Below are 23983 nucleotides of genomic sequence, written 5' to 3' on the forward strand. Positions count from 1 at the left end.
GCGTTTGTTTAGCGCGATTGTTGAAGTTGAGTGTATTGGTAAAGTTATATTCGGCAATAATAAACCAGTTTTTACTAAGAAAAAACTTGTGTCGCTTAAGTTTCGTCGGAACGAAGTTACGGAAAATTAATTAACAACCGGAGACGTAACAGTAGAAAAGTACAACTGGACACTGGGACAGTAATTGGCAAAGTTTAGTAATAGCCGCCCAAATGACTGGGATGTCTTACTCCCTCCACTGTTGATGGCCTATAGAACAGCAGAGCATGAAGTCACTGGATACACTCCAGCAAAGTTGATGTTTGGTCGGGAACTTCAGTTGCCAGTAGATCTGATAACAGGACCCCCACTTTACGAAGAGTTGCCTGAGAATGTGTCAGAGTTCGTGAAAGTGTTATCTGAAAGGATGGATGATATTCATCATCAAGTGCGACCAAACTTGAAAACGTCTGCTGATTCAATGAAGCTATGTTATGATAAGAGATCTACTGAAGTCAGCTTTGTACCAGGAGACAAGGTGTGGTTTTATAATCCCAGGAAGACCAAAGGGAAGTCTCCTAAGTTGTCTTCTCCATGGGAAGGCCCATATGACATAGTGGATCGTCTCTCAGACGTGACTTTCCGAATAAAATGTGGTCGGCGAGGCAAGCCAAAGGTGGTATATGCCAACAGGCTTTGGCATTATCACGGTCCAGGACATTTCAGTTGGGACGAAGTGAATAATGGAACAAAAGACGCCGCTGAAAATGTGTCACCTGAAAAAGCCACTGTCGGGGAAGAAATTCTACTCGGTTTTGAAAAGGGAAACAGTGAAGCCCTTCATGAAGTTACTACCATTGATGTGACTATTACCGATAATAGGATGTTTGCTGATGGAGCAGATGAACCTCACGTGAAGCAGAAGCCAACGAGACAGAGACCAATACAGAAAAAGATACGTCCCATAAAATTAAGAGACTTTGAATTTTAATTTTGTGTTTGTAAATTCTGTACATTTAATTAAGTTATTGTTAATTATCTTTTAGTTTAATTTAAGTGGCTATTGTTCGGGACGAACAATACTAAAGAAGGGGCAGTGTTACGACAGCGGAAGTCACGTGACCCTGGTAACACGTAATAAGTATCTAGAAGGTTCCTGAAGGCTCGAGTGTTTGCCAGACGCCCTCTATTTTGTATATATAAGATCGGGGAGAAGTGACGGCATAGATAATTGCAGATAGACAGATAATTGAGTCAAGTGAGGGGTAGTGACCTTAAGTAAAGTGCGTGAATCGTTGTGAATTATAGCGTGTGTTTAAGTTATTCTTTCTCAATACAACTTTGCAATACACAGAATTTCCACGTCACTTTAAACTAGTTTTATTTAAGAAAGGACTTGTATCGCTGAAGTTTTTCAGAAAGAATTTCCACGGAAAATTAACAAACGACCAGAGATGTAAAAAACAAACCCAACTTTTTCATATAGCTGTGTCTGTATATCACAAAAATATACATGTGGTTTCTTCAAGTTTTCTTTCCAAGTATCTCTTGTAACTGTTGTATTATTGTGAAATACAATTTACTTTATCGATGAAGTTTTTCAGAAAGAATTTGTACGGGAAATTAACAAACGACCAGAGACGTAACAAAACAAACCCAACTTTTTCATATAGCTGTGTCTGTATATCACAAACATATACATGTGGTTTCTTCAAGTTTTATTTCCAAGTATCTCTTGTAACTGTTGTATTATTGTGAAATACAATTTACTTTATTTTTTAAATTAGAAAGAATTATAACATTTGATTTGTATTTCTATAGCCTAATGAAAAAAAGTAATTCAGTAAACTGACATTTCCTTACAACTTAAAATTTTTTAAACACATAAAGGGCAGGATTGTACAACCAAGAACTGACATGGTTATGTATTAGCTGTTTTTCAAAACTTATCTTTTTTTTTTTATTTCAGTAAAGCAAAGATAAAGAAACCATCAGAGTTTATGGAAAAGGTCAGGCCACCTATAAGAGAAAAATCAGAAAATTTTGATTTAGTTCCCCTTTTAAAAGCTAGCAAAAACAAAATGTAATTCAAAACATAAAGTGAAAACATAAAAAAATATTTCAAAAACATCAATTACAATTAAAACTAATTTTTTACAGTATTTCCCAGTCAAATTCCAGTTAAGTGTCCATATGTTATTATCTTATTTTGTTTACTCTGATTTTTTTTATGTTTTAAAACCACAGTAGGAGATATTTTTACATTTAAAATGCACACTGGTGAACATTTTTCACTTAACTTGAGACAGTTTGGTCTCATTCCTCTTGAATATTAAAAAAAAAGCATATTCAACACTTTGAATACATAACTGGTTACTGTAAGATAAAGATTGAAATGCCAGTTTCTTTATAAGGAGACAAAAATATAAGTTTGTACATAAATTAAAAAGGAATCAGATTCAAGTCTTTTTTTATTTTACTTAATTTTCCTCTTTCCATTTTTTTTAACAATGTACAGTTTATAGCCAAAAGTAAGTTTCATGTGAAGATAAATTGTTTTCCATGTTTCAAGTTAAGATGCAAATATTTCATATCTTAGGAAACTGTATGATGATAATTTTAAGAAAGTAAAAATAAGTGCATGTGAGGTAGTAAAAGCTACTGTACCTTGAACTTAATTCTTCTTCATGCACCTTACGACTTATCCTAGCTGGCTATCTTAACAAGGTGTGGCCTTTCCCGCAAAGTCCCATAAACTCTGTAAGGCTCTTACAAATCATCTGTTCAGTTTTATAAATACAGCATCTAATTCATTTTAGTTACAAAAAAGTCTGCCTATAACCAGTATGGTACTAGCCATTTTGATCAATACCAATCATCAGAAATGGATGCTTTTTAAAGTATGAACAAACACAAAAAATGAACACTACTTTTTACAGATCATTAATTGTATATTGTAGTAACAGTTTCTTATAATAAAACAAACTTTCAATGGATGAGCCAAATAACATGACACTGCATTAAGAAGTCCAGCTAGATCTCACATTAGTTAAAGCTACTTTAAATTTGGTAAAATGGCATCCTGCTTAAATGGCTCATCCACCCAATTTGACATCTTTTCTGAAATTCTGTTTTCTAGAGGAAACAAACACTACTAAAAAATAGCCTAGAAATATTTTGTTACCTCTTACATTTTTTGGTATTTGACTAAATGTAAACATTAACCTATAAAATTATCATTTTTTCCATGACTGCAGTCAGTGTCCTAGATAAAAGCATAAGTATATTCAAATGATAATCCATGATTAGTTGCTCACCTCACTCAATCTCACAGAATCTCTAAACAGTATGCACATAATATTATAGGTAGTCAACTAATTGAAGTAAAATTTTATTACTTTATAAATACAACCACATTTTTCATTTTTGTCCTAACTTTTTTAACATTCAAAATAGTCATTTTCCAGTTACCAAAAATATATATATATATATATATATACTTTATACAATATGTACACTTCATACAATCTTTCTTACTTTGTTATCAAAACTGCTTGAATGAAACTGTTGTAATAACTAACAAAATACAATAAATTATAAAAAATGGTATTAGTATATTTATAAAAAATTATTTTATTTATTTTACTTGTAATGTCTATAAAAATGTTTTAATTTTTTACACATACACACACATATACACATATATATATGTACTTTAGCCATAAGAAAATGATTTTGAATATTCAAATCAAACATGAACTGCTACAGTTTCTTTAAAGAAACAAAAATCCATGTCACTCCTAAATAATTAGCTATTGCTTCTATTCATAGTCCTAGTCTGATTCTGGGTAAAGTATCTTTAATGATACAGTCAAATATATTGATACAGCTTAGACACTCAAACTGACAAATGTGTAAACAAGAGCTTTCGTGATGGAAAGGAAAACAATCAACTGAGCATGTTCTAATTTAACTATATCTTTACACCAATAGTTTTCCAGTTAAGTCGGGTCTGAGTAATTTAATTCTTTGTATTGTAAACAATCCAAAAACTATTATTCAATCATTTATAAATATGCCTGCCCTTTTAATTGTTTAATTCTCAAATTAGTTTTAAGGAATACATTAGTCATACAAAATCTAATGTTTACACTGGTAATATATATATATATATTGCAAAATCATGCTGAGTCTTATAAATATTTATACCTTTATTTTTACTTCATCAAAACCACACTTTTATCTTCAAACAAGAAAAATTTCAGATTGAGAATGAAGGTGTTTTACAATGCTAAAATCTCGGATTTGATTCCCCAGAATGGACAGAGCACAGATAGCCCATTGAGTAGCCTTGCACTAAAACAAACCTACCATAAAACCTAGAAGAAGGTGTTTATTGTGTTTAGCAGATAGCCCACTGAGTAGCCTTGCACTAAAACAAACCTACCATAAAACCTAAGATGAAGGTGTTTATTGTGTTTAGCAGATAGCCCATTGAGTAGCCTTGCACTAAAACAAACCTACAATAAAACCTAGAAGGTGTTTATTGTGTTTACTTTCTAATTGGGCATTTTCTCATGTTACTAGATAGAAGTAACATTTGCTAATATTGGAATACAAATTTTTGCATAGTAGCTTATTCTTATAAACAAAACTTTCATCAAGGGTTAAAAAATGACAATACCTATGTACACGTGCAATGACACAAAGAAACATTTTTTTTTTTATACAATAAGCAGAAACTTGTGTTTAGCACTTATACACAGTTTCAAATATTCATTCCTTACATGTCTGTTGCAGTGTTCACGTTATCATACACATCCCAAATAAAATTATATACTCTAACTGTAGATTATACTAAGTCAATTGTAATAACTTATAAGAAATATATCGTAAACACTTCTGTTATGTTGTAAAACTTAGATCAAATTTAAGTCTCCTTGTGTGCTTTTCCTTTTTTCCACAAGGTATGAATAATATAAAAGGTATTTTGAATTCATACACTTAGTTTTAAAAACAATTAGAGTACAGTATAATGATGTTTTTTAACATACCAAAAGCAAGATCTTCCATGCAGCCAAACATTAGCACAAAAATTTGTGGCTATACGTTATCATTAAAATTAAAAAAGATTTCTCATGGCTAGGTCATTCAGTAACTGTAATACGTGAATATTCTTTTTGTCAAATAAAGAACTTACATTTCTTTACAATATGCTCGGATAAAAGATAACAAACAATGAATTAACATATTTAAATAAAAACTCTTTTTAGTTTTATTTTGTGCAACACTTCAGGCAGTAAAGACCATCTTACATTGAAATTAGTCCCAGAAAAAATCATTGAAGGGTTAGAATGTAGAAAGATTCTAATTACACATGTTCAACATGAACCATGGTAACAAAACATATTGTTTGACAGAAACATTATAAAAAATGACAGGAGAATTGAAGTACCGAGGAACTGGGAAGTAAGTAGAGCCTTCTCTTACAAATCTTACATGGAAGACCTAGTCATCAAAAAATGCACCATTAAAACTGACAGTTACAATTGGCAGTGTAAAATAAAGCATTTAAAAAAATATGCAAAGGCAAGTTATTGATGAAAATTAAACATTTCTCTCAATTCTAGTGTTGTTATTTTTTTCTTTTCACATTAGCTTTTTATATAGTTTTAGATTGCAGTTCTAAGTTAAGTCAAATGAGGAGTTAATTTGTATCTATTTCTTATCATCATGAAAGTGACAGATAGAACATGTTTTGTTTTCTCTGAAATTTTGTTTGCGAGTTATGACTGAATCTAGTGTTTGAAAATTTGTGCACAATATCTTGAGACAACTTCAAGTTAACCTGATCATGTGATAAAACACTTGTATTAACTGCTATAGTGCAATAAGCTAAAACATTTTTCACAGCAAAAATATTAACTTTACAGAATTTTATTGTATCCAAAAAGCAAACATTTTATAAATTAATGCTGAGTAATATAAATTTTGATGCTCTACTACAGTTATTGGAACGTTTGTTGTAGTTAACTAAAAAAACGTTTTTTTCTTTCATTTGTAAAATTGGTGCATAATGAGATTTGTATTGTGGTATTGTTTTCCAAGTGCTTTATCCTGTCAAGTCTGTAATGAGCTCTCTTTTAACAAATACTTTTTCAATGACAGTTTGAAACAAGGGTAATGTAAATTAAATGTTCTTGCTAGAAGTGCATATCAGGATATATAAGAGTTAAATGGCAAAGGAAAATATATACTAGATACAATATAGGGATACTGGAAACGTAAGGTATGCATTTTGGAGGTTCTAGAGGTTATGAAAATGTAATATGTAGACAGTACAATGGAAAAAAAGTACTTTTATTATTTTAATATTTACTATATTTATTACCTTAAAATATAAAAATCCTGTGTATTATGAAAACATTTTGGGTGACTTGTTTTCAAACACTAAATTCAGTCATAATTAGCAAACAAAATATCAGAAAAAAAACAACAAAAAAACATGTTCTATCTGACACTTTCATGATGATAAAGAATAGATACAAATGAAATCGTCATTTGACTTAACTTAGAACTGCAATCTAAAGGTATATAAAAAGCTAATGTGAAAAGAAAAATTAATAACACTAGAATTAAAAGAAATGTTTAATTTTCATCAATAATTTGCTTTTGGGTATTTTTAAGATGCTTTATTTTACACTGCCAGAAGTAAGTGTCAGTTTTAGAACACAAACATAACACTGAGTATAAATAACACATGGTTATACACTATGTTGGAAACACATATCTGCTTCTTTCTCTAAAAGAAACACATTCCTTTGTCCTTAAATTGCCAATCACTTGTTAGCAGTATAACCAAAAGCATCCTGAAGACGGTCAAACATAGAGTAATCTGAATATAGTGTTAAAGTCCTTTGTTTACTATAATTTTTATTACCTGTCCATAATATTCCAGTAAGGAATATTTAATTTGAAAATAAAAAACTACAAAAAAACTTGTGTACAGACATTTTAACATAATCCATGAAATAAGATAATTTTCTTCTATCTTCACCAAATGATTACAATGCTAATTAGTGTGGGGAAAGGCTTAAGGTGGAACTGAAAAGGATTTTTTTTGGTTTTACTCTCAAACCCTTTGAGTTAGTTAAGGTAATAACCCTCATTTTATGGCCTTACACCACATTAAGCCTTTTGAGTCCCACAGTACATTAAAACATCACAAAACAAAAGAAAACAGTTGAATTTTAAGACTTATAAAGCACTCTATTATGTTTGATAGGTAAATTTAATATTTACCTAAAATAGACAACTACTATCAAATGAAAGGCATTCTCTTATTGAATAATAAAAACAACTTTAATGTGTGAAGCATACATAATCTATACCACACCAAAACAAATAAAAAATTAGCAATTTGTTTTTCTCTGATTGTGACTCAAAAGGTTCAAATATCACACTTCAAAGGGTTTGCAAACCAATCATTTACAATTAAATCAGACTGTGACAAATGAAAATTCAGAGAATCAAAACTTTATTTTTTAAAGGTACACTAAGATTATTACACTACACTTAGATACATTCAGAGCACCAAAACAGAAAAATCAGGTAACTGTTTATGATGTTGACAGCAGCCAACAATAACGAACTGTCATCAACTTTCATTAGATCAATTATTTATTAATAAATAAAAGCTCTGTTTTCTTCTTTAAAATAATTTTAAAAAACAAACTACTTATGATAATCAGATTAAATTCATGATTGAGTAACATTTTCTTTTATCGAGTGCCATAAAAAACTGGTTTTGAGCATGCAACACTACATGTATTAATAACTCTTAGCACCTATGCACTGACAGTTGAAACTAACATGTATAACCTTTTGATAGTTTATTTCTTACAGGAAAATATAACTAGGGATGACATGTTTCAATCATTTTAAACAAGCTTGGAAGCATTTAGGAATTTCTCACAAGTCTTACACAAGACAAGTTTTTCTTTACTTAAATAATTATTATTCTTATTTGGGTTTTCTAAGTTCTTAACTTCCAACCAAATGCTCAAGATATAAAGTAACAATGCATTATGAGCAAAATTCCATTTTCTAGTACAGTTTTTAAGGCATTATATATATTTTTAACTTCTAGTTCATTGATCAATTGTAAACAAAGGTAAAGTTTAGTTAAACACAATTTTCCACAAGAACTCTTTTATTTTTCTCAGATACTATTGAAAAAAGTTAAAGTGCAAATTAAAGAAAACATAAAAAAAGTTTTGTAAGGTAAGACAAACTGTTACGATGTATAATCAGCATGAAATATTACAATATATAAGCCTAATGTGGGAGTAAATAATGACAGCAAACACATGTACATGAAATTCTATACAATATTGATTTATCTTCAAAACTACAGAAGAAAAGCATGAAATCCAAGACTAGAGAAGCATATGGTGAAACCACAGTAAGCATTAGCTCCTAATATCATGTGAAACTGTTACTGAAATGTGCCATCAAAAGCAACAAAAAATAAAACATTAAGTAATCAGGGACTAGTATTGATATTCATAACTACAGAAGAAACATTTGTAGTGTTGTAACATGTACAAGGTGTGGTAGAAAAATATCAAAGGATGACATATGAAGGGCTGATTTAAAGGTATATTACAACACCAGGAAAAATACATAATATATAACATAGAAGTATTGTGAAAATGTCAAACTAAAGCTAATGTGTACAGATGTCTAAACACTACACCAAGTTAACTGCTTAATAACTTAATAGCAGCAAGAGCAAAATACAGAACAATATGGTGTTAACATATATAACATAGATTTGTTTCAGTAACACCGTGCTGTTCAATTATGCGAGCTAATTATCTATATTAATTGCAGTTGTTGATGATGCCCAACATTTATACAACACAAGTTTTTATTTAGTTTCAATATAATCCTTACACTGTTCTGACCCATTCCAAACAAAAGCTTATATGTCTCAATAGTTATGAACAAGTGAAAATAAGGAAGTTAATATTTGTATTTATGACTTAAATACATGAGATAGGTTTGTCTCCTATTGATTAATTTAAGGTTTTCTTCTAGCTTGAAGATTCTCTTCAACATTTAAGTCTTTCTGTTCATGCTTATTGCAGTATAATAAAATTATTAGCTCAAATAAACTATAGTAAAAATGCTCTTGAAAATTTAAATTTGAACCATTTTCAACTGTTCCAGCATTTTATGGATAAGTGCACAATAAACAAGATTATATCCTAATCTGCAAAATGCAGAGTAACCCTTCTGTTAATACTTCTACAGTCAGATGGAGACTAATAAAATAAATCAAACTGTCCAAAAGCTGTATTAACTGATATGTCAATTACATGCAATAACATTTACTGATATTAAGATAAAACACTTCTCTACACATTTTTGAAAAAAGTAAAAAACCTAGTGAGTATTCTCATGTATCTTTTAAGCACCACTTCTTCAATGTAATAATGAAACTTTTCATTTTTGTACTTTTCTTAACTGTCCCAACTACTTGTAACTTTTGATGAACTGAAGATCAGCTTGAGGCAGAGAAATTACATTTGTGTAGTAGACATTCAATGTAAACTATTACTGAATGTCTTTGGTTTCCAAATAATTAAAAATGCATTAAATTATTGAAAGTTATACCTTTGTTATATTTTAAGCCTAATATTTGCTTTTCCATTTTGCACTTGTCAAGGATAACCAATGAGGAGTGAAATTCTCCAAAACCAGTACAACTCAGTGACAAGTGATGAAATATATAATAGATTGGGCTTCACACTTTTTTTAGTGTCCTAAACAGCTTCTCTGCTGAATAATGTAGAAGAAGAATTAGTAGCATTAATGCTAAATATTCTTCAAATCATATACAAATATAGGCTTAATGTGGTGAGTAAAAGACAACTAAAAACACCATACAAGTACATGTAATAACCAACAATATTTTGATAGGATTTTAAGCCTTTTGGATAGGTCATTTGGTTCTCTGGTTCTCTCTTTGAAATCTTTCAGTGCACACCCATCATTTTTAATTTCAAGTAACAGGAAAGAACCATATTTGTTACTCCAGAGGAATTTCATGACATAATTGAATAGCATTACACTCCTTAAAAAATAGGAAAATTATTAATTTCTGTTTCCAATAAATAATGAATAAATACTAACTCCTGGTATATGTGCGAGGATACTTTCATGGAAAGAAATTTTTAGCTGCTATTTTGCAAGAAACTTCATCAGAAGTTTTAGTTTTATAAAAGATTAACAGGCTAGTGGAAAATGGGAATAATTTAAAAACAAGAAACTGAATTAATTTTCCAGTAGAAAGAGAGTTGAATAAGAAAATAGGCACAATCGGACAGAAAAAAAAAGGTTTTACATCAATTACTCAGACAAAGGAATTAAAAGCCATCTGTTATTTATTTGCCTTATTTGCCTAACTCACCAAATATATGGCAGATGACTTTTAATTGGATGTGGGTTATCATAACTTGAATTATAAGTATAATTTTAATAAGAATAACCATAAAAGTGTTATGGGAAAAAAAAGGACCTTGGTGTTCTGATTCATCACTCTCTTAGTTTATCCAAGCATTATGCTATTGCTATGGCAAGTAGGATTTTAGGTTGTATCTACCGAAATAATGAATAAACTTCTAAAGAGGATGTTATATGATTGGTTAGGCAACATTTGGAGTACTATTTTGTCTTGGGTTCTATACCCAAGAAAGGAACATTGAACTGTTAGTAACGATTTAGAGAATGGCTACTAGGATGATACCTGGGATAGAAAGGTTGCCATAAAAAAACACGTTAAGATCTCTGGAATATTTTTTCTTCAAAAAAAGAAGAGCTAGAGGGGATCTGATTAAGTTGTTTTTGGTTGGCAAGGGAATTGATAATGTTAATGAATCATCTTTTTTGGTGCTTATGAGTAAGAATGGTAGGACTATGGGACACAAGTATGAATTTTGGTATGGTGAGAGTCATCTTCAACTAAGACAGGTTTATATTTCTAACAGGGTGGTTACCTTAATATATGGTAGATACAGTAAATTTAGGGGTATTGATAAATATTTCAATGAGAATGACTGGCTTTGAGTTCTTTTTGTATCTTTTTCTTAATCAAAAAAGTTTAGTTTAGTGAATGGAATGGTTTATTCAAGGTACTATCAGAGATTCCAGAGTATCAAGTAGCATTAATCAAAGACTCCAAAAATACAAACTGAATTACTCAAATCAGTCAAAATTTCCAAAGTAGGATAGTATTTACGAAAAATTAATTTGGTAATATGCAAAAAAACGTTCTCTAGCAAAAGGCAAAATTAATTCACCAATAGAAAATGAATGTTCATCATCATCATTTCATAAAACAGGTATCTAACAAGGGCTTACAGTATTTACATAGACTAAACTAGAATGAGGGTTTCACAACACAAAGCAGGCCCAGTTTTGCAAAAACCAAATAACAAACACTCTGAACAAAAGCAACTGACATAAACGAAGTGGAAATTTCAGAGAGGACAAATATCACAACAGGTAAATTTTAACTGGGGATCACAATGTAAAAAGTACTACTAATAAGACAACAATATAATATACTTGACAATAACTGCATAAAAATTTGCACACACTTAAGATTGCTAAGTTAATGATAGAAACATAGGTTTATGATTAAATGAAGTGAAAATAAATCCCATTTTCTAAGCTGTTAGTGTGTAAAACATTGCTTGGTTTGAAAATAGCAGTGGAGGTTATAAACAATTTAAAAATGTATATGCAAAAATTACTTTAGACACCTTAAAGCTGTTATGTTGTTGTCTTTAAACGTTATATTTTATCAAATAAGATATTAGATTTGAAATTTTGCAAAAAAGATTATTAACATATTTTGATAATAATTTGTTACAACTTGTAAAACAAAACATTTATAATTTTATTTTCATTACACTTAATCTTATGGTGCAAGTAATTGTCCTACATTACATTCTCATAATAGCTTTTTTTAGCACCGATTGACAAAATATGCTATAATTGAGCACATAATGACTAAAATCCAATTACGGCAGAGCTACATAATGTCAAGTGCTTGACTACTGCGGACTAATTATTGCTTGTAATTCTACATGCTAGTAACATACAGCAAAAGTGGTGCCTCCATATGACTCTCTAAAAAAATTACCTAAATAAAAGAGTGCTTACAAAAAATCTTTCAAAGTTTGAGAACTTACAAATACTGATTAACAACTTTAATTTTGGGAAAAATAAAAAAGTTCTCCTATAATAGATAGGTTTAAGTTCCCTGTTAAAATAGAGAACTGATTTTATTATACATACATAGTAGTATAACATGATTTAATTTCATTTTAATTTCAATCAATGATGTTTATAGAAAAAAGCAGAAAATAACAAAAATTTTCCTGAGGGACTTTGAACCTTCTGAGTAATAGAATTGGGTAGTAAGCCATACAACATGTTTACAGAACATAACTGATGTAATTAAAAAATAATAGTCCAATGTAATAAGCTGCATGTATATCATGCAATAGAGAATATCTTTCATTTGATATTTGGTTTTTCTTAAATTACAGTTCTTGAGAGAAAAAAAAAGCAATCAGAAGAATACAGAGGGTTGAGTATGTTATATTAAAACAATCTTGAATATATAATTAACAAGTCACATAAAAATCACAGCTGATATAAAGTTGTGGCATATGTTTCACATTTTGTAGGTAGTGTGATACCACCAAAAATTTATAACTTTTGGGAAGGGTGTGTAATAGCCTTTTCTTATGGAACATATTCATACACTGAGATCATAAAAACATATTCAAATTGGAAATTTGAAAATTTCAAGTTGGGGTATCCTTTGTATTTAATGGCATTGGAAAAAAAAGGAATATGGATCAATTTGAGGCATGAAAACCATTCAGGAAGAGACCTGCAAAAAGTCATATCCCAGCCATGGTAAACAAAGTTCATGAGAATCCACAAACATGAAAATCAGTTGTAAAAACCATCCACAGGAAACAGTAGTAAACATAATCTAGAATGATCTCCTTCTGGAAAAGCGATATAAGTTGCTTCCACGACTGATACATTCAACCATAACACACCTCAAGCAGCTGGAGCATGAAATGGTTATTCTTGCTATCCCATACAAATACATACTGATTAATCCACCAAACACAGCTCCTACTGACTCCTTTGAGTCGAGACTGTTAAAACATGGCTTATGGAAAACAAACCGGGAGGGGATGTGCTTTAGACATGACAGTCTTACAACAAAGCCTTTTGGAATGGAAACTATGGTGCAGGGCTGTTGTCAAGATGCACAGTTGTCAGATAGAATATTAACAGATGTGGAAACATGGTGAGGCTCCAAAATCATTTTATTATAATTTACTCAACCTCTTCAACTCCATTCATCTACAATATGAATTAAACTTCTGTTAAAGGTTCCCTTGGTCAAATGAAGTAAGAACAAAGTAGTATGATTATACTACAACTCTGTGACTATATTTACTTTAGTTTTCATTTAACAGAATCACATTGCTCCTATAATCAAGTTTCAGACATATAACAGAATTATCTTAGAAAACATGGAAGGTTTAAACTTGGAAGCAAAGGTCTGGAATAAGTATAAATATATACCTGTTACAGAGCCCAAACGAATCAATTTAATCACTGGTTGAATCATGAAAGAAGTTTGAGTCTTAAACTATAATGATATAAACAACAATATACAATTGAGAAAGAATTAACATTTAAAAGATAAATATCACTAGATTTACCAACTAAATTGTTTGATTTACCTATTACTTTTCAATGAATGATATATATATATATTCATCATCAGAAAAAAATGATTTTAATAACATTAAATAAAGCATCAAATAGCTAGAATTACTCCTGTAAAGCAGTTCTACATAGAACAAAGTTAATATATGCTACTAAAAATTGCACAAACAAATACACTAAGTAAAATATCTTCATAATGATAAAATTGTTTAAGCAAAATTCATCTACTTACTAAACTTCCTGTCCTTGTTTATGCACACACATAAGTTATTGCTAAACTATTAGTATAAAAAGCAGTATTGTATAAAATATGATATACTTTCTACAATAAAAATAGACTTGCAACTTGCCTGTACAGGAATTCACATACATCTTTCTATAGAATGAATCTATTTTTTTAAAGTACCAAACAATATATTTTACTCTATATGATGTAAAATACACTCATAACCACACAGCACAAAACACAGTCATAACAGCCTGATACCACCTAATACTAATACCTTACACATCATACAATAACAGCATCATAATGTATCTAATTTCACCTTCAATTTACCTGGGATATAAAAACACAACTACTTAAAGGATCCACTTCATCTTACAAAAGATAAAACTACATTAATAACCTCATAACTAAATTGAAGTTCAAACATGAAAATCATATAACTAAGAACCTGTTAAGCAATATAAAAATCCACGTTTATAGCATTTTGTGTCATCTTGAATTAAACATTAATATATTATTGTTATACTACTACTGTTATACATGTTTTCGCATGAGTTCTGAAATAATTTAGAGCCAGAATACCAAATCTTACATAAACATTGCACTCGTGCAAAAATGGTCAAGAACAATGAACTTATATGAAGCATGCTTACACAAAAGAGAAACACAATGTTTTTAGCAATGAGAGAAATAATGAGTCTCTCTTTCCAAATATAATGTCTGTCTGTTGATCACTGGTGTTTTAGTAATAGCTTTTATGTGTAAACCTACATAAACAAACAATTGATCACTGGTGTTTTAGTAATAGCCTTTATATATAAACCTACATAAATGAACAACTGATCACTGGTGTTTTAATTATAGCCATTATATGTAAACCTACATAAACGAACAATTGATCACTGGTGTTTTAGTGATAGTCTTTATATGTAAACCTACATAAACAAACAATTGATCACCGGTGTTTTAGTAATAGCCTTTATATGTAAACCTACATAAACGAACAATTGATCACTGGTGTTTTAGTAATAACCTTTATATGTAAACCTACATAAATGAACAATTGATCACTGGTGTTTTAGTAATAGCCATTATATGTAAACCTACATAAACAAACCAAGAAAGTATTTATCAGCAATTTTCTCTGCACATCATATTAAATATGCAAGATATTTTATCATTCATTAGATGATTTTTTTTTTTTATAAACAAAATGGTACCCCCTACAACATAATCTGATCAACCTGTAATAGTGAGTATCCCATTATGTTATAAAGCTTGCTTTTCTTGAGAAAAAGCATTAAAGAACACTTGCACCAAGTTTTTAGTGTCTCTGACTAGTAACTGTGGCCAGAACTGAATTGACTAACATTAACATTGATATATTGACAATGTAGTTAGAATATTGTGTAAGCAACTATAAATACAACTTGTGAATTAGTTAAGCCTTTAAAACCAAAGCAACAAGTAACAGCTCCTATCGAGATTGATTACAGATGTAGTAGTTTAAGTTGTCAAACATTGGTTTACTAGCAAGTGTAGTAGGCTTGATAGGTCCTGGGTTCAAGTCCATGAGAGTATACATATGTTATGAAAACATTAATTACCACATTGGCATCCAATGTGGGGCCATCCCGAGACTCTGAAATTAGGCCAATGGATGGGCTTGTTTGAGGGAAGAATGTAGTAGTTTGAGTTGTTACAAAGTAACTTACTAGTAAGCACTAGTGGGTTAACTTTTTAGCTGACATGTGACATGTCTCAAGTTCAAATCCAAGGCAAGGAAATATATTGCATATTTAAGAAAATGAATTACTGACATACACATACTGAACCACTTATAATGCAACAATTTTCTATTGACATGCTATAATGAGTAGTTCTTGTCTAATTATTGCATATTTAAAAAAGAAGGCTGAGGGCAAGTTTGCAATGAGGAATGAATAAGCTGGGAAGTACAAGGGGAAGAAGTAACTGGTGGGACTAAGAAATGGCCCGTAATTAACTGTTGCCTAGCTAGTAACCCACTGAGAGCAGGATGACCTGTAAATTCCATGTGGGCTGCTAGAGAAGTTGGGTGCAAATGATTATTGTGAGTTGAATTTATAGAATTTGGGGGACTGCACACAATAGAAGAAGGTGTAGTAGTATTCACAGAAGGCAAAGAGAGGTGAGAAACATGGCTTTTTTCAACATCTGAGATAGCCTGCTTATGTTCATATTGAGCATGGGACTCGCAGTGTGTTTTCTTACTTGGAGTCCCTGAAGCATTTGGGTCCTTATGGGTAATTCGCATGTGCTCCATCAGGGCCTCTCCATTCATGCAGATCTTGTGACAAACAGGGCAAGACTGTGAAGTAGATCCTCCAAGTAAGGATGCATGTTGCTGAAAAAAGAAACATGAATTCCATACAAATATTCAACACTCACTAAAACGCATTTACATGCAAGTTAATTACAGAAATAATGGGACAAAAAAATATTTATGAAAAATAATAATCAGTGCAGATAAGCTTCCATGTTGCTAAAATGGACATTTCACTATCAAATTTTAAACACAAAATTTACAAAAAAACAAAACAAAAAAAAACATGTCCATATTTATTTACAAAATCAATGGTTGAAATAGAATTGATTTTTTTACTCATTAATTCAGCAACTGCCAAGTTAAACCTACTCCAATAAAAAAGCATGTGCCTGCTTTTGTGCATAGATAAGTGTTAAAGTTAAAACTAAATGCAGTTTAATTAACACCATTTTTCAAATCTCGTACCCCTGTCACTCTATTAAGAGAGATTGAAAATGGAATGATGAAGAAGCATGCATGTGTACTTAATCCATTTTTGGTTGCTAAATATACTTTCTTGTCCCAAACAATCAAACTTTAGTGTAGCATGTACACTTAAAATAGCAAATGACTTCAAAACTTAGTATTGAAGTAATTATGTAAAATTTCCTATTCACTTTCGATAACTTTTTCTTCCACACAGTAAGTAGCAAATGTTCATTTGAATCCCTGAAATTTATACATCAGTCTTTTACATTGTTTAAATAACAATTGAATTTTTTCATCTAATTAATTTTGATACAAATCAATATAGTTTTTTTAAATACTTCATTTTTTTAACAAACCTACTGTTTCTTTGTACTTTGGATCACTATGAATGGTAAATTTGATTTAGCTCAAACTGTAGTAAGTTTGAAATGTTTCTGAGCTCAATAAATCAAAATAATATAAAACAATAATATCTGTACTAATCAATTTCTAAACATTCACATCAAAATACATCAAGTACATAAAATACATGTCCACATATGGATGGACCTTAAATCAAAATGTTATTGAAAGTCATTCAAACTACAACTTATTTTTTATTTAACTGAATTTTCATACAATTCATTATGTCAAAATTAACATGAATCATATTCATTTATTTCTCCATCACACATAACACTTGCAACAAAATTCATTCTTAAACTCTATAAAGAAAAAACAAAAAGATTTGTAAACAAACACTTTCAGAAAGTACTTTAACAATGTTATCAAGTAAAAACTGTAACTTAAGTTGCAATTCAATAAAAATAGTTTCTTTTAGAAACTACTGATTTACACAAACAAATCAGTACATAAGAAAGAAAGTTATCACACAAACATAGCTACAAATTTTTAAAACACCACCACTGAAATGACTGAGGAGCTATTCATGGTGAACAAGAAAGCTACATTATTGTACACTTTTTGTTACAGCTTAATGAGTTTAAAATGTTAGCTTGAAGCTTAAGAAATATAAGTTTCAATGCGATAAAACCATGATTTAATAACAAACATTTATGCTCGGTAAAACTAAATATTAAGTCTAGAGAAAAAAAAACATTACAAGCATAAGAATTAGACAGAAGAATATTAATGAGCATCAACTGTTGAAAAGCACATGTACTACCAAGGTTCACCTCTGATACAGAATGATAGATTATGCTCAAGAATGACAGTTCCATGCTCTCTCTCTCTATCTGTAAACCATATGTGTTGAAAAACTGAGATTTTCATTTACATCTACGAACTTATGGAGAAAAGAGCAAAAAAAAACAGGTCTTAAGAAACCATGAACTAAGGAGCAGCACTTTAAGTATTGTAGGAATGTTCTATCCTTTTTATTGGAGTGTAATAAGTAATCCTTTGTGAGAAGTGTTAACTGTATATCACAAAGCTTGAGCATACATGTATGCTTTCAAGCTTTTTGAATTTTTTCTCTTAACACCAAGTAATCATATTTTAAATAACAAAAATATGATTAGTCTTTGCAACTGAAATTATTCAAATTATGTGTGGGTATATATAGGTTATATCCATATTTATTTGTTTTAAATGATAATAAATCTACTTTTCTTTTAATTTAATAAAGTTAAAATGGTAATGTGGTGAGAAAATTGCCAAATTTAATCTAAGTACCAATACTTTTTTTTCAAAAAAATTGTCATATGTTGAAAATATTCAGGGCAGAGTTCAAGGAGTCTTACAGAAGACTTAAATTTAACATTAACTTCTACAAACCAACACCCCAAGTTTAACAAAATACAGTTTGAAGTGACTTTTGCAAAAACTTATATCCATAACTTTAAAGATGAAAAGAAGATAACAAAAACAATATAAATAAACACTGTGTTAACTTAATATGATCAGATGTCCTGATTTTGGAGGGACAGTCCCGGTTTTGAGCTGCCTGTCCCGCTGTACCCCAGAAACATCAGGGGATGTGAAAATGTCCCATTTTGGGAGATAATGAACTTAAATGTCCCACATTATTAAAATTAATACCAGTATCCACCACCGTACTATGACTGCACGTAAAATTTGTCCTGTCCTCATATAATATCCTTTATTTTCATATATTAATGTCCAAATATATAGATAATCATATATTTATTGGAAATGTCATAATATGAAATTAGCTTGTTTACTGTATCATAAAACGCCATTAGTTGTTAGTCACTGACCTTTATACTACGAAATCGTTGAAATGTCGTACATTAGCATTCAGTACATAGTAATATTGTTATAACTGACAAAACAATATGAAATTAGTTTGCTTTATTTTGGGATATGCAGTGAACGTCTAAAATATCTTTGACAATTTATTTTCAATTCTGTTATTTTTTTAATTTTTGCAGCTTAAATCGGTCTATATATAGTTGTGACTGTAACATTTCACTTACCAACACATTATCATTATATTAACATCTTAAACAAAATTTTATATTTTTTCAGACAATTTTATTAAATAATTCTCATGTCTAGGTTAATTATAACTGCAGAAAATATGATCATTTATTGTATACAACTGACAACATTATTAATTTTTTCTACTGCAGCTTGGCAAAACAAATCTTCGGTTGTTTACGAAAATATCCTCAAATTAGAATTGTAATGATTAGATAGTATGTATTTTTCATGAATGTCATTGATTTCTACCGAATATTTCCAAAATACACTACTGATTTGTTATAGAAATTAATATCTAATGAAGAGTATAATAATAGGATGGTAAGCATTTTTTATGAAAAGAAGTTTTAATTTTTTTAATGCAACCAATTTTTTATTCATCAGTTATGTGTCCCATTTTGGACTCCAGAAAATCTGGTCACTTTATGTTAGCTTTACTGTTTGTTTTCTACATATATATATATATAAAATAAATGAAAACTATAAACAGAATATAATTTTATGCCACTTAAGGTATATACATTGCTGAATAAATAATTCATGCACTTTTAATTTTTTCAGTACGTTTTACACTTATGCATGGTTTCTTCAGGTTGCTACCAAGTCCACAATATATAATTAACAGTGAGTGGTAGATGTGGGTTTAGACACAGGAAAGCAAAAGGCAAAAAAAAAATTGAACTCTTTCATTTTATACTACTTAATTAAGTCCTGTTGACTTACATCATGTGTTAGAAAGTTATTGTTAAATTTCTATTATTTTTCAGTTAAAGAGTTTAAATCCTCAAACTCCACTATTAAACTTGTAAATAACTAAAGTGTTTAATCATGTCTAAACTCTAAATAAATGGTGAAATATAGCTATACAGAGTTGTACCTACTTTTGATCGATGGGTTCTTAAGCTGCTTTCTGAAGCAAAACCCTTACCACAGATGTTGCAACTAAATGGTCTGTTTTTTGATCGCTCCATTTGGTTGTCATGATTTCTCAAATGTTGCTGTAAGTTGGACAATTGAATAAATGCACGTCCACAGTCATGGACGTGACATTTGTAAGGTCGTTCTCCTACAAAATTAGGTAAAGTACAAAAGCATAACTGTCTTTCAGAAATTATTTTGACAAAAGCTACAAAAAAACATTACGTACACACCTGTCATTAAGTGAAAAAAATATATATATAAGATAAATTTATCAACACAAAAAAACTGAACAACCTGTAATATAAAAGAACATCTTCACATTTTAATGAAAAATTTTAAACACAATTCCTACAGTTTATACTAGTTTTTAATTTTTCAAAGTTTCTCAGAAATCACCAGTAGCTCATCCAAAATACCTCAATAGATTAAGACAAGTAATAAAATTGTCAAACATACAAGCATGAAACACATAATTTTAAAACACTCCATATAAACTTGATCTACTTTGTTAAACCATATTTTAATACATCTCTTGCAAAGTTAGTCATCAACACAAACTGATATGCTTAGAGCTTTCAAGTAGATTCTATGAAACTGAAAAAGAACCACAGCTTTGAGAAATAAAACTCAATGGTCTTTTTAACAAAAATGATTTTACATTTACTGAAAGTTACACAATACTCTGGTAGAGACATTTCTATTCACATAATTATCTGTCTTTATATCTTTATATATGTCTTTAAATTAAGGTGCCATAAAGTTATTCAAGAATACTATTACTGATTTGTTAACCCGCCAAAGCTCTTAACACGGATTTCATACAAGATAATTGTGAATATCAGGTTGCCTTCTCCTTTGTCATGAAATAGAACATAACAAAAACACCATATGGGCACCATTTAAAGAAAATTTGTAATGGAAATAAATATTTCTATAAGTGTCATTTCTCTCAAGAGGAGGAAAAGTGTAAAATAAAAGAATACACAATAAATTTAAAAATTCAAATATTAACCATGCTTAGTATATGTTCAGATATAACTCCACACATCTTGAAACATATCAGTCACTTTAATCAAATATTTAAGGATATTACATACTTGAAGTGTGAGATAATTTAAGATTTGTTTATTTTAATCAAGTATTGACATAATGCATCTGCACCATGAATTTCTTTTTATTAAATTCATGAAAATCATTTAACTACTTATTCACACCAAATTATTGCAAAGTTAATTATATATATATATTTATATCTATACACACGAAAATCTAAGGCATGTGACAGATTATCTCCACTACTCTATATGTTTTTCTATATATGTAAACATTTGATAATCTTTTTAATTATGTAGTTTATTTCTGCAATTCAAAGACGTTACAAAAAATTTGAAACTCATAATTATGAAGGAAAAGTCTCAAACAACATGTATGATAACCAATTCAACTGAACATAAAAAATACAGCACTATTTAGTTTCAACTACATGTATACCCAGTAACCTTACTGTTTACCAGTGTAATTAAATGCATGAAAAATTAAAATAACCACAATGCCTTCTGAGAACTAATATGTTAATCAACGCACTCAATATACTTTTGAATTTTAATACACAGTTGTTCAGCACAATGTCACTGCAATTTCCAAATGTTTTCTTGTAGTACATTTAGAAAGATGTAGTATAGTTCTCTATTAGAAATATTTGTATTTCATTGTATGTTACAAATTTGGGCAAGATACATTACCATTGTCATTGGCAAATATATTTATATTTACTACATCAGAATTTTTCTTAATAACAAATGTGCAAAAGCCTGAAAATTCCTTATGCAGAATGTTACGGTAAATTAAGAGAAGAAGTGTATGTGCAACATAAATGTGAGAACTAAAATACTAGTGATATGATTCAGCAGTCTTAGAATTTATCAGTATTAAAGTCAGTACTTGGTTAATTCAATTATAAGAAATTCTTTATCCTTACCTTTCAGCAACTTGTAGCATATCAGTGTGATTTTAATTAACAAGAAATGGTGAAAATGAAATTAATGCCTAAGCGAAACAATTGTTACTCTGAGATGAAATAACAACATAGAATTCAGTTAAACTTTTATCTTCAGTATGCAAGCTGCTTGTATTTTTACAAGTTTATAATAAGTTCATATTTCTCAATGAGCTTGTAAGTCATCAGTTAATTCTAAGTATATCCAGTTGAAAGCTCAGTGCACAAAAATGTAAAAACAAGAATCGCCATTTTCATATATGGTACTTGAGTGCAAAAAAATACAAAAGATATCTCATTATGGTTACATTCATGATGTCAGAAAAACATGCAAGTTCAAGAAGTTTTAATATAAAATGATAAAATCCCTATAATCCAAGCACTTTCGAAAGGTGGACCTTTTTCTTCTTCAGGGGTAAACTGAAGAAGAAAGGTCCACCTTTCAAAGGTGCTCAGGTTACAGTTTTTTTTTTTTTTATCATTTTTCATTATGGTTATACAACATCAAAATATAAAAATCATCCTGCTAAAGAAACCACCTATATTTATAGGCTGAGACCTACCCTCAAGGAGAACAGTAACATGAGGAAGCTTCTAGTAAATTTATCTACTATTCTTTCATATTTTTTTTAACTGGCAAAATTTGAAACTACATTCAAAGCTTCTGTGTATATTAGGATAAAGCACACTTGATATAAAATATGTATGTATGTTTAACAATTAAGACTTTGTCATGAACTAGACATACAGGTTCTAAACATGTAGCCCACAGTTGCAAGATACCATGGCTAACAGCTGCATCAACAGACCACTGTATCAGAATACAAAATTATTCATATACAGTACACTTAACCCTCTTTACCTGTATGAAGTCTGGTATGTTGTTGAACATGTGAAAGTTGTTTGAAACGACGGTCACAATATGAACATTTGTAAGGCTTCTCGCCCGTGTGAACTCGGAGGTGTTGGGTCAATTGATGGTTGGACGAGAAAGTCTTCAGACACTGTTGACACTGGTGGGGTTTGACATCACCACGATGGACTTCCCGGGCATGATGCTGCATGGCAGACTTGTGCAAGAATATCTGGAAAATAAAAATATAAACTGGTAAAGTTCAAGCCAACCTACATCTGAAAACAGCTCAATATATTTATATATTTTGTCTGTGTAGAAATATATATATATATACGAGTAACAGAAATAAAATCAAGATTATTGCTCTATATTTATAACAACCTGCATTTTAAAAAAGTTTAATTTCCACGTTAAATAATAATGTAAAGTTTTAAAAAAATTATTTTTCTTTATATAGAATAAAATATGATGTACCTTCTTATTCTTTTGAGCAAATGTCTCAAAGATAGTAAAAACTTAATTTATTATTAGACTGAATTTTTTTCCAATTATATCAAGCTTTCTTTAGTTGTCATTCTGAGGAAATGTTTAAAATACTTTAAATGTAGCTTGAAATATAAATACTACAGTGGACGACTTTCCTTGATAAATATATAAATACACATATAAAATGTAGCTTTTAATGTCCCCCCCCCAACTTTGCAAGTTGTTTTTCCGCTGTGATTGTTACTATTAATAGTAAAGAATTCCTGTTTTAAGCTCTCTTTCCTTTTAACTTACAGTTAACATAATTTTTGTTTAATGTTTTTATATATATGGGTGAAATGTCAGCACGCTACAGTATAAGGTCATCTAGTAATTAATGTCGCTTTCTTTAGATGAAAGAATCCAAACAACTTATATATCAAAACGAAACATTTATTTAATGAAATAGTCTCCATTCTTATT

At 29.9% G+C, this 23983-nt stretch overlaps 1 protein-coding gene across 1 annotated transcript in view; it reads right to left on the bottom strand.

The window, feature by feature from the left end:
* LOC106476213 (zinc finger protein rotund-like) overlaps nucleotides 1-23983 on the bottom strand; it is a 178481-nt gene that overhangs the window by 13106 nt on the left and 141392 nt on the right. Inside the window, exons 7-9 of the mRNA XM_022381216.1 lie at nucleotides 23042-23264; nucleotides 20144-20328; nucleotides 16295-16427 (exon numbers count right to left, since the gene is read on the bottom strand). Coding sequence (XP_022236924.1) covers nucleotides 16295-16427; nucleotides 20144-20328; nucleotides 23042-23264 — 541 coding nt within the window. The remainder of the gene's footprint in view (nucleotides 1-16294; nucleotides 16428-20143; nucleotides 20329-23041; nucleotides 23265-23983) is intronic.

Source organism: Limulus polyphemus, unplaced genomic scaffold (genome assembly GCF_000517525.1).
Source record: "Limulus polyphemus unplaced genomic scaffold, Limulus_polyphemus-2.1.2 Scaffold153, whole genome shotgun sequence".
In the NCBI taxonomy this organism is placed as follows: Eukaryota; Metazoa; Arthropoda; class Merostomata; order Xiphosura; family Limulidae; genus Limulus; species Limulus polyphemus.